Here is a 12,914-nt window from a genome sequence, read left to right as displayed (position 1 = left end):
GAGGCACGTCAACGTGAGGGAGTTGACGGTGCCTCTGCTTTTCCTTCAGCAACAGGTGGACCTCCGACAACTCCACGTCTGCTTCTACATGGACAACATAGTGGCACTCCAGTGTGTGAAGAAGATGGGTTCCTCCCGGTCAATCTCCCTCCTCAGGACATCCGAGGCCCTCTTCAACCTGGCAGTGTCGCGCCATCTTACGCTGTCAACCGTGCACGTGCCGGGCAGGGACAATGTCTGGGCAGACGCGTTGTCCCGCAGCGATACTTCCTCAGTGGAATGGTCGCTCGACCCAGATGTTTTCACGGATCTAGTGGAGTTGTCCGGTCTGCCCAAGGTGGACCTGTTTGCATCATCGGAGAACCATCAGCTCCCACAGTACATCACCAGGAGCGTGGTCACAGCCACGGGAGGGCCGGACTTCTTTCTCATGGATTGGAGCACATGGGGGTTCGTCTATCTTTTTCCTCCCCCAGCGACGACAGTGATGACGGCGGTGGTGCGCAAGCTGGAGACGTTCAGGGGCCAAGTTCTTCTCATCGCCCCTCTCTGGAAGGCCCAGCCCTGGTGCCAACATTTACTGTTCTGGTGTCCTTCCCTTCTACCTTTCAACAGACTGGCGGTACGGGGCCATGGCGTCCGTCAGTCTGAAATATCCTCCAGCTTTCATGCGTGGAGTTTCTGCAGGCGTGCTTGATCACCTCCCTCTCGCCTGCGGTCTCCTCTGATGTCATCAAGGGGTCCAGGGATTCCACCCTCCGCCAGTACAAGTCGGCATGGAAGGCTTTCCAGCTTTTTCTCCGCAATCGCCCTTTTTTCATATATTTCCTTACCTCTGGTTTATGACTTCTTGTCCTTTATGTTCCATGTCAGACGGAGAGCTGCCCCGAATGTCACCATCTATGCAGCTGCTCTGGTGGACCCCTTGTCTTTGGGGTTTAACATCACCATCAGAGGACGGGTCCTGAATTTAATGAAAAAGGGTTACTTCCACCAGCGGCCTCCTGTGAAGAGACCAAGGATCTTCTGGTCTCTGTCCAAAGTCCTGACCCTTCTTCGGGGCCCTCCTTTTACTAATCCTACCCCTCAACAGAACTTGCGGAAGGCACTGTTTTTGGTGGCCATGGCTTCTGGCTTAAGGGCTTCCCAACTTCACGCCCTTATCCGGGACCCCGTCCTGGCTGGTCTTCTCCAGGGATGGGCGACGGGTCTCCCTTGCACCTTCTCCCAAGTTCTTGGCCAAGAATGAGAGGGAAGGACACTCCTTGGCCCCATGATGCTCCAGGCATGGATGGAGGGACTTCACCACCACCCCCTCTGCCCTGTGGAGTCCTTGCGACAGTATGTTGGGTCGACTTCCGGTTCCCAACATACCCGTCTGTTCATCTGGCCTGACACCCACAAGCCCCTTTCCAGGATCCACATCTCAAAGGTCCTCTGCGGGGTGATAGAGGAGGCGGATCCAGGACATGCACCAAAGGGGCACGAAGTGAGGGCCATGTCGGCCACCATGGCTTTCCTTCGCCACTTCTCCTTGGACCAGGTACGGAGCATGGACAGTGAGCTTCGGACCGCTCCTTCGTAGCCCACTATCTGGATCACATGCTGGAGGAGGTCCCTTGCACCTCCATGGCAGGGCCTCCTCCGCCTCCCGGACCCTCCTCTTCGACCTGACGGGTCAGAGTTGGGGATGGCAGCGTCAGGAGGTCGTCAGCCACCCTACGGGTCCGGACCTCACCCCCTTCTTACACGGCAACGACACGGGACCCATTCCCTACCCTCCGGTAGGAGTCTTTGCCGCTTCCAGAGCCCCTCTTACTCCTCCTGGACCCCCCTGTCCGACCCAACGGGTCGGACTTGTGGGGATGGTAGCTTCGGGAGGTCTGCTCTCACCCGACGGGACCAGACCTCACCCCTCCCAAAGGTTGCCTCAGCTCTACCGGACCGTCCTCCACACACCGGTCCAGGTATGCTGCTCTCTCGGACCGTCCTCACTCTGCCAGGTTAGAGGTTTACAGTACCCTTCCCTTTCAGTATAGTCTGGTGGCAGATCCTTCCTCCACTTGTGATGCAGCTAAACCTGCACTGGAGCTGATTGTACCTCAAAATGCGATGTTTGAGTTACCGAACTATTGTTCGAAAACATCTATTTTGAGTGAAGCAGCTCCAGTGCGGGTGATCGGTTCCCTCTTCCTCCGCTTCGCTCCCTCCCCCGGTCATCCTTCACTAGTCTCTGTTCTCGTGCTTCACATGGAACGGCGGTGTCTTATCAGGAGAGTGACCTCCCAGAGATAGAAAACGGGACGTAGGGAGGTCGGGTATGGGGGGTTTGGTTCCTTTTGGTAGGGGTGACTGCGCTATTGTGATTGTAGGTAGGGGTTACTGCGCTATTGTGCTGATTCTATTTTAAGGATAGTGTTTTCCTATGTGCGTGGGGCCTCATTTTTAATGAGATGTTTCAGCGATACCCTGAGGCGTAGTACTACACAGATAGTACATTGTGCACTCAGTTAGCTAAACCCGCACTGGAGCTGCTTCACTCAAAATAGATGTTTTCGAACAATAGTTCGGTAACTCAAACATCGCATTCTTGCCTTCCTCAAAAGCTCCCAATCTCACACTTTCTTCTACCTCAACACATAGGTCCTCTTCCTCCGCAGAGATCTTATTCAGTAAAGACTTAATCCTGTCATTTTCCTTATTCCTCCTATCCTGCCAGTTTCTGTTAGTTTCCTCCCTCAATCCTGTTATGATCACACATTTTTTCTTTTCAGCAATATCTCTCACCACATACTCATTTTCCTTTAGTGCCTTTACCATTTCACTCTGCGTAATCATTTTATTTTCCTCTTCCTGCTTTTTCACTATCTCCCTAAAGGACCTTTGTACCTCCTGATGTTCATGGTTCACCTCTTTCATCCTGGTATCAATTAGATTAAGGCATTCCTCCTTCCTCAAGTCCCCTTCGGATATTTTCATCTACATTTCTAGGAGTTTAGCCTTCATCTCTTCACATTGTTTCCTTAGTTGTTGGTTTTCTTTCTCCATCTCTACTTTTTCCTTCAATAGCTCTTTATTCGCTATCATCAACAAATATCTCTCTTTTTTGAACGAATCATTCTCAGCTATAACTCTATCCAGTTTTTCTTCTATGGACAAAATGTTTAGGAACTTACTTTCCAGTGCCTGGATTCTTGCATCCATATCTAATTTCTCCAGTCCTCTTGGAGTAGTTACAAAACCTTCAAAATCTTTGGGTTGCCTAGGGATAGCCGCCATGTTTGTTATCGTCAGCTGATTACGGCCAAAACAATCACCACCCACACTCTCATCTCAGGGACCACTCTCCATATCCCTCACTTTCAACACTATGCGACAGTAGGACATCAACAGGACACTAACTTTGAGGTACCCAGGCCCTGTAACACCATAGGTATTTTCACTTCTTCCCGTCCGCAGCCAGAGACGAGCTGTCCTCTCTCAGCAACTCTGTGTGTGTGGGGGGGGGGGGTGAATGAGAATTTTTACAAGTCAGACATTTGCGTTTGTCAGACTAACCTTTCTCCCTATTAGTCCAAGTTGGCGAGGGTCAACAATATCAGCTGATCAATGCCAGAGCTCTGATCAGCACTCTGACTGAATGCCATTTAGCGGTGAGGAGTAACAGCAAGTTCATCATCAGAACTAAACAAATCAACATCCTCACCATTATGGCAGCAGAAGGGAATTGATCAAGCTTCGAGCTATACAATCTCCTACAAACTGCAAGTGGTATATTATGCCAAGAAGCAGCGGCAAGGGCTTTAAGGATACCATCTCCCAGAAAAAAAAGATAAGTGTATGGTGACAGCAAGATACTTAGGAGGAAGTAGTAGACACCTACCAAAACGATAATTTACACCCAGCAAGGTCTAATAGCACTAAATCTGTTCCAGACCAAATCTGGTCTGGATGAGTTCAGGGGGTGCTGTGAACCTTCCATTAAAGCTAGTTGTTATCTTGCTGAACGTTTCCCTTGTGTCTCACAACTCAAAGGGGTAATCACAGCCTGCCCTCTAAAGACAAATCTTCTCCTTTTCACAAAACTACATCCACTTACTACATACACTTCCTTCACTCAAAATAAAAAAATGGTGACTCCTAATCCAGCCTCAGAGTCCCCTTCTGAGGAATGGACCAGAAATGTTGCCAAGTTGGACTGCTCTTCAGGTAGAGACCCAAAATGTCTTGACATCTCCCTCAACTTTCTTTTTCATTAACTTCTGCAACATTCATGGTCTTGGATCTAATTTTCAATCTGTAGAACACCACCTCTCATCTACTAAACATCATCATCTTTTGCTCACCGAAACACAGCTGTCTGAGGCAACTGACAGTAGCCCTTTCTCTGTCCCTTCCTATTTTCTCTATTCTCATTTTTGTTCCAAAGCTCGATGTTGTGTCTGTGTGTGCAACAACTTAACTTGCTCTCGTGCCCATGCTCTTGAGTCTTCCGAGTTTTCCACCATCTGGCTTCGACTCAATACTCACTCTCTAACTAAATTTATCTGTTCTGTCTATTTCTCCCCTAACTCCTCTGACTATAATAAATTATTTGACAATTCAACTTCCAAAGTGAAGAACATTCTATCCGTTTATCCTTTCACAGAGATCTCCATCCTTGGAGATGTCAATATTCGCCACCAGCTTTAGCTTACTTCTTCCTTCACTGACCATCCTTGTGAATTAGCCTTCAACTTCACTATCCTCCATGACCTAGAGCAACTCTGTGCAACACCCTACTCGTATTCCTGACCGTCTTAGAGATACATCCAACAATTTTTATCTTTTCCTTACCTCTAATCCTTCTGCTTATGATGTTACCCTATCTTCCCAGTTGGGTTCCTCTAAACACAATCTCATATCTGCATCTTGTCCTATTTCTCCAATCCTTCCTCAGGTGCCTCTGGCATTTTGCCTCAGCCAGGTGGGGGGGACCTAAGGAGGTACTGTATCTCTGTGTGCTGAACACAGAACAGAGGTGATAGTGTCTGGCATGGAGGTGTACATTCCTCATTCTTTTTCTCAACCTAAATCTTCTAAACCTTAGTTTAACAAAGCCTGTTATCGTGCTATGCATGATAGATAGATTGCCCACAAAAAGTACTTGAGGCTTCCATCACCTGAATCTCATGCACTTTATATTTCTGCCTAGAATCATGCCAAGTCTGTTCTTCAACTTACCAAAATGTCAAAATCTTTAAAACTGCAACTCCCCTCAAGACTTCTGGCATCAGGAAAAAACATCTCCAATAACTTTACTTCTTCATCTTTCTCTCCCTTATTTCATCCTGATGCCACAACTGCCATCACATCTGTCTCTAAAGCTGAACTCTTCTCTCAAACCTTTGTTAACAATTCCATCTTGGATGATTCTGGCCTTGTCCCTCCCTCTCCTCCTCCCTCTAACTATTTCATACCTACAATCAAAGTTCTTCATAATGATGTTTTCCATGATCTTGCTGGCCTAACCCTCAGGAGGCTTATGGACTGATGGGGTCCCTCCTATTGTTCTTAAAAACTATATTCCTTCCTTCTTAATTACCTTAGCCACTTTTTCTGTTAGTTCTTGGGCTTTCAGTTTTACTTGCTGTTCAACCATTTTCTTAACACATATACAATCTTTTTCTTGCTCATCTTTCAAACTTTTTGTTTCTCATCCAACTCATTGACTTTTTAACAGTTTCATCTGTTTTATCCTCATTAAAATTCATTTCTTGTCCATGTCATCATACACTTTTTACAAATACAGTAGAGACTATACTCAAACATACTGATAGTCAAACTTTTCAATACTCGAACGCAAAAATTCTCTTTAATGGTGGAAAAAATACCTGGTAGTCAAACGTCCACACACGTGGTTGTAAACAAAGGCACATTGCCTCTCCCTCCATCCCTCTGCCAATTCTTTCTCAGCAGTTGTGAGAACAACCTTCTTCTGCATTGTCTGTAGTTTTTCATTTATAAACTTACAATAGCACCAAAGGCTTATTAGTGGTGAAAATATCTGGTAATGGATCGTCTGCACATGTGGTTGTAAACAAAGCTCTGGCCTCTCCCTCCCCCCCACCACCATTGTCCTGTTCTGATATCAGTAATATCAGTAATACCGAAGCTACAATACCGGTATTCCGGCATACTGGATACCAGTGCGCATCCCTATCCCTGTCGCGGTTGTGAGAAAGACAACATTCTCTTTTAGAAAGTTACAATGGCACCAACAAAGCTTATTAGTGGTGAAAATAAGGAATCTAGTGAGAGTGCAAATGTTAGTGACCCACAGACCTCCAATAATGGGTTCACAGGAATCACACCAGGAGAAAAGTAACCAGACATTTTCATGGATGGTGACTCATAAGTTTAGAAGAGGAAGGACTTGAGTGGCTGTGTTGGTTGGTAAATAAGATCTATGAAAAGGAGAAAATCCCAAATGCATGGAGATGCAGTGATATTATTCCAATATATAAAGAGAAAGGAGGCATACAGGACTGTAAAAATTACAGGTGAATTAAATTAATGTCGCATACAATGAAACTGTACGAAAGGATAATTGAGAAGAGTAAGGGGAGAAACACAAGTGGGAGATGAACAATTTGGATTTATGCCGGGAAGAACTACTACTGATGCAATCTTTGCACTAAGAAAATTGCTGGAGAAGTATGGGGAGAAACAAAGAGAGCTACACATTATTTTCATTGATTTGGAAAAAGTTTATGATAGAGTACCACATCAGGAAGTTTGGGCTACTATGAGAAGGAGAGGAGCATCAGAGAAGTACGTGAGAGTGATCCAGAACATGTACGAAGGCTCAAGGATGAGGGTAAGGAGCAGCGTGGGAACAACAGAGGAGTTCTGTGTGAGAGTGGGTCTGCACCAGGGATCTTCTCTGAGCCCATATCTGTTCAACCTACTCATGGATGATAGTGTTCAGAATATAAAGGAGGAGGCACCATGGGCCATGTTGTTCGCGGATGACATCGTCTTGGTGGATGAAAGTAGAGATGGTGTAGAGAGAAAGTTGGAGAGATGGCGAGGAGCATTGGAAGAGAGAGGTTTGAGAATTAGTAGGGAGAAGACGGAGTATCTGAATTTTAATGGTCGACAAGAGAGTGAAGTATAGATGCAAGATATGAAGTTAAAGGGTGTCAAAGAGTTCAGATAATTGGGCTCTTATATATCAGCGGACAGCAGCCTGGATGGAGAGATCATTCACCGTATCCAATCAGGCTGGAAGAATTGGAAAAGAACAACTGGAGTGGTCTGTGACCAAAAAACTAGTGCCAGAGTAAAGGGAAAAGTGTTCAAATCGGTGGTTCAACCCACAATGTTATATGGTGCGGAGACGTGGCCAATAAAGAAAGCACAGGAGAATAAGTTGGAGGTTGCTGAGATGAGAATGTTAAGGTGGATGCTTGGTGTGACAAAGAGGGATAAAGTGAGAAATAATTTTATGAGAGGAACAGCCAAAGTAACAGAGGTGACAAAGAAAGTACAAGAAAGGAGAATGTGATGGTTCAGTCATATCAAAAGGAGAGAAGAAGGGTATGTCGGCAGAAGACTATTGGATATGGAAGTGGAGGGAAGACGACGACGTGGCAGGCCATAGAAAAGGTGGAAGGACTGCATCGGAGAGGACCTGATGGAGAGAGGATTGAGTGGAGAGGAGGTTGGGGGCAGAGCCTTGTGGAGAAGACTAGTGAGGAACAGCAATCCCCATATGAAAATGGGAGCAGCTGCAGAAGAAGAAGAAGAGGTGACTCGTCCTCCAACGGATAACCTTCCTCCTCCTCCCCACCCTTCTCCCATCCTCTTCTACGTTATCCATCACCAACCTTCACTTATGGTATGTACAAATCAAAATAAAAAAAAATTACATTCAAATTTTTGTAAACTTAAGGTTTTTGCAAAGGTTAGAATGAATTACCTGATTTATAGGTATCGGTAGTCAAACCTTTTTGATTCTCGAACAGCCATTTGGAACATATTAAGTTCGAGTATTGAGTCTCCACTGTACCTTTTTCTAAGTTTTCAATATCTCAACTGTCTTTTCTAGCTTTCCCATTTACTCTTCTATTTCTCTTATTTCTCTCTCCATATTTAACATTCTTCTCTTAAATATCCCATCTCTATGCCTTTCTTCATCATCTCTGAATCTTGAGAAGTTGGCTTATGTTATGCTCTTTGGCGTATCGAGGAAGTCCCTTCCATCTACCACTGACCCGAAGCTCGTTCATTTTTGCTTTTGAAAAACCTTTGAGACTTTATTTTTCATTAACGGGACAGCATGGCAATATACTGTATCACTCTGACCTTGATATTACACTCTAGGATGAGTTCTTCTTGCTTGCAGTAGAAAAGTATTAGAGACAATTTGATCAGCTGTTTACCATGGCAGCCATAATGATGAGTGTACATGTGTGTGCATGTGCCATGTATGTAGTACCTATTTACATAATGCATTATACAGTCTATTTCAACAGGAATGCAAAATATGAAAAAGAAAAACTCAATTAAATTGGATCGGCCTTTCTCCTAATTGGTCCAACTTATACTTTGTTAACTGAATAGCATTAATAAAAATTCTCAATAAGTCAATTAGTAGATAAAAAAAGTTCAATCAAAGAATACCTGGCAGCTGAGACGAGGGCATCTTTCAGCTTGCTGGCATAATGGCGAGCCACATCAGCCATGAAAGGAGGTGCTGAGCCTTCATGTGCTGTGAGGAAGCCTGCAAATGGTCCTCGACCTGTTGTGATGTGCAAGGAAGTGGCCGGCACTGCTGAAATATCAGATTACTGTAGGATGTTGTGTCATAACCATGACATTTGTTTTAAGTGAGCATATAATATTGCCATTACATTCTGCTTTGAACTTGGGGAAACTGAAAATTATAATGAAAATTATAATGTCTACAGTGTTGGCATTTGAAGTTGCGACCTTCTGTTAAAGTGCGTGGTGAACACATCTAAACTATAACCGCTATGAATTCAACATGTTCTCACCTATCTCAAAATTGTGAATGCTGGCATCTCTTGGATAATTGGGTAATCATGTGGTAGCAACACCACTTCAGTACCTTAATGTCAAGTCTAGTTGCTAGGTGTCCAGTTTTCCACCAATTTGCCACTCTCTCGTTTTATCACAGTGAATAGACAACAGCTGTCCCAGTTTTCCTCTGAAGGACAAACATGGCCTGAACCACAACAAGCAAGACAGAGAAGTCCTGGATCATCACCCTAAGGCAGGCAGGAGTAAAAATCAACGAGATTGTTGCTCGTATTGGTCACCACAGGGCAAATGTTATCTGCATCCTGGCTGTCAGCAGAGAAATGCGGCATCTGAGTGAAGATGATGTTCCCCAGCCCAAAGCCCGCCCAGGCAAACAGAAAAAAAATTCAAAGACTGATGCACTAATCTGGCATACTGTCAACAAGAATCCATTCATTACATCAAGCAAGATAAAAAAAAGAATACCCAGAGCTATTGCAAAATGTGTCTGAGAACACCATCTATGAACGCTTACACCGAGACTTAATGTTGCCCACCCGTGGAACTGCTCTAAAACCTCGCCTGACGAAGATTACGAAGAGCAAGAGACTGAAGTTTTGCATGCAATACAGAGATTGGACACCTAAGTCGTGGAAGAAGGTGCTTTTTTCCGACAAAAGCACCTTTAGGTGTAAGAAATCAAGTGCCAAGACAGTGCAGCGGCCACCAAAGAGCAACAGGTACAACAAACGCTACATGGTGAAAACTGCAAAACACCCACCCTCTGTGATGTTTTGGGGTGTCTTCAGTGGGCAGCATGATGCAGGTGATCTTTATTTTCTACCGCCAAACCAAACAATGTGTGGCGAAAACTATTTAGAAGTCTTGAAAAACCATATGCACAATTTTTTCGACCAGGTAGTGTGTTTTTGCATAATGGTACTCCTCCACACAGGTGTGGTGATGTAAAAATTGGCTGACTGAAAATGCAATACCAGAGATTGAGTGGCTAGGCAACTCAACTGACTTCAATGCCATTGAAAATGCCTGGTCATTCATGAAAAATGGACTAAAGGATAAAAACACAAGTATAGCAGCATAGCTCAAGGATGCAATTTTGCAACTGTGGCAAGGTAATGATCACAGCTATTTTGAAAACCTAGCCCTTAGCATGCCTAAATGCATTCAAGTTGTCATTAATGCTCATGGAACCATATCACGTATTAGATGTTAATAAAGGAATGTATGTAGTAAATTTTCTTTTCATTATCCTTCATGTTTTCCATGTGTTGTGAATATTTAGGTCCCCATTGGTCTGGGTTGCAACTTCAACCACCGATACTGTACTCCTTCATCATCTTGTTTATATCAGAAGAAAACTTATTCATTCACACACACACATTTAAGAGAGAAAGAGAAAAAATGGCAGGCAGAATACTTTATTAAACTAGAGATTTCTCTTGACTTCTTAACTTACCTGTGAAAACAGTGTGGCTGAAACCCTTAGCAACAGATGTTTGAGCCATGTGGTCATAGATGGATGGGGGACATAAGCCTGGAGCAACACAGTCTTTCACCATCCCCTGGTCCACCAGCCCCCATTTCTTGTAACCAAGTGGAGGTACAGTCACTGTGTCACCCCCACTGGCAGCAGCTGAAGTATTCAAAGTCCACATATTTTGAAGAAAAATAGCTAATACAGAATGATAACAAATTGACTCCATATTTTGATAGGATACAATGCTAAGACCTAAACTATACATACTAACATATTCAAACAAGTGTTGCTATATTTACATGGGAAGCAAGTGAATGTACACTAAAGTAATCATAAAAACAGACAATGAGTAGTTAAAAAGACAGATCATAAAAGTGAAATGTTGTATAACAGTGAATCACATAGTGAATTTGGTGTCATACAAGATGCATCTTTTTCTTAAAAAAATGGGAAGAAAAGAAATTACGCTCTATCTTATATGAGGCGTTCAGAATAGTAGTGACGTAAGTGCCACCCTGACCGATTTCGAGGTTTGTATACCATTTTCTTCATCTCGCCTTCAGCTTTCCGAATCTGCAACGTCCAAGTAAAAATTCGGCCTGCAACATGGTCAAAATTCCCATTCTTTGGATGGGTACGCAGGACCATGCGGCCATCGACAAAAAAAAAACTCGCGCTCACTCAATAATGACGTATTCCTCAGACAGGCAATGGGAGGCCTGCATTTCCACCCCAGCATGTCTCAGCAAGCTGTGGTATAGCACTATCTTCTTGCTATTGTCTTTGGCTTGCATCTGTGCCGTCAGAAGTATTATGGCAATAAGGGTGAAATTCCGTTAATAGTGAACGCATTAATCGACCATATCAGCATCACATTACAGTGCCCACACAGTGAATTTTACACCAAGGTATCACCACACGGGCCGCTCAGTGACTAACGGGAAGACAGGGATGCGGTGACGTGACTGACGATAGCCAATGAGAGTCCACCATTGTCACTCCCCTCACACACACACACACACACACGCATAGGAAACGGGCCTACGGAAATAAAGCAAATGCAGGACATCATGGTTACTAAAGAAGATGTAAGGAAAATTATAAGCAATTTGGATACTAATAAATCAATGGGGCCTGATGGCATATCTGGAAGGTTGCTAAAAGAATGTAAGGATCAATTGTTGAACCCCGTATTTGATATTGTGGAAACCTCCATACGAACAGGAATAGTCCCGAAAAAGTGGAAAAGAGCTGATATTGTGCCTATATATAAGAATGGTAGTAGAATGGAACCATTAAATTACAGACCAGTATCGTTGACTAGTATATTGTGCAAGGTATGTGAAGAAGTAATTAAAGCTAAGTGGAGTGAGTATCTAGAAAGTGAAAACATTCTGAGTGAAAGGCAGTTTGGTTTCAGAAAAGGAAGATCATGCGTACCCAATTTATTATGTTTTTATTCAAGAGTGACTGACATACTACAACATAGAGAGGGATGGGTGGATGCTATTTACCTGGACTTGAGAAAGGCCTTTCATAAAGTACCACACAATAGACTGATGTGTAAACTAAAGAAAATTGGAGGAGTAAGTGATAAACTAGCAAAATGGATGAAAAATTACTTACAGTCAACCCTCGGCTATCACGACTTCCGCTATCGCGTTTTATTGCTATCACGCACCCATGAAAAGCTGCTAAAATCTCATTATCACAACCTCAGATGCCTGCTATCGCGCGCCCAGCCATGACGTCATGGGATATCTGAGCGCTCATAGGCCAAAACCGCCTTCCCGCCAAGATAAATTCAGCTATCGCGTTTTCGGCTATAGCGCGGCTATTTCAGCCCCAATTGGGCGCGATAGCCGAGGGTTAAATGTAGAGGAAAAGAAATGCGAACAGTGGTGAAGGGAAGGAAGTCCGAGTGGAAGAAGGTAACCAGTGGAGTTCCACCAAGGGTCAGTGCTTGGTCCCATCATGTTTTTGATTTAAGTTAATGATATGCCAGTAGGAATTGACAGTTACATGAATATGTTCGCGGACGATACCAAAATTATGAGGAGAGTAAAGAATGTGGAAGACTGTAACAAGCTACAGGAAGATCTTGATAAAATATATGAGTGATGAGTGGAGTAAAGAGTGGCAGATGGAATTCAATATAAACAAGAGCCATGTTATGAAAATGGGAAGAAGTAGATACAGACCAAACAGGGATTACAGGCTGGGTGATGAGAAAATTGAAGAGACCAATGAGGAGAAAGACTTAGGAGTAACCGTGCAAAACACTGTCACTGGAGAAACACATTAACTAGATATTTTGGAAAACATATAACATGCTTCAAAATATTGGCCTTGCATTCCACTACCTAGATGAAGGAATGATGAAGAAGAT

The 12,914-nt window shown here is 44.0% G+C and overlaps 1 protein-coding gene across 1 annotated transcript in view; it reads right to left on the bottom strand.

Moving 5' to 3' along the window:
• The window catches only part of LOC123498653 (rab3 GTPase-activating protein non-catalytic subunit-like), a gene marked incomplete in the record, with an annotated part of 100,863 nt that overhangs the window by 72,709 nt on the left and 15,240 nt on the right, over positions 1–12,914 (bottom strand). The window contains 2 exon segments of the mRNA XM_045245966.1: positions 8,668–8,818; positions 10,505–10,681. Of these exon segments, the coding sequence (XP_045101901.1) occupies positions 8,668–8,818; positions 10,505–10,681 (328 nt within the window).

This window comes from Portunus trituberculatus, chromosome 48 (genome assembly GCF_017591435.1).
Source record: "Portunus trituberculatus isolate SZX2019 chromosome 48, ASM1759143v1, whole genome shotgun sequence".
Classification (NCBI taxonomy): Eukaryota; Metazoa; Arthropoda; class Malacostraca; order Decapoda; family Portunidae; genus Portunus; species Portunus trituberculatus.
This window is presented reverse-complemented; position numbering and strand designations above follow the sequence as displayed.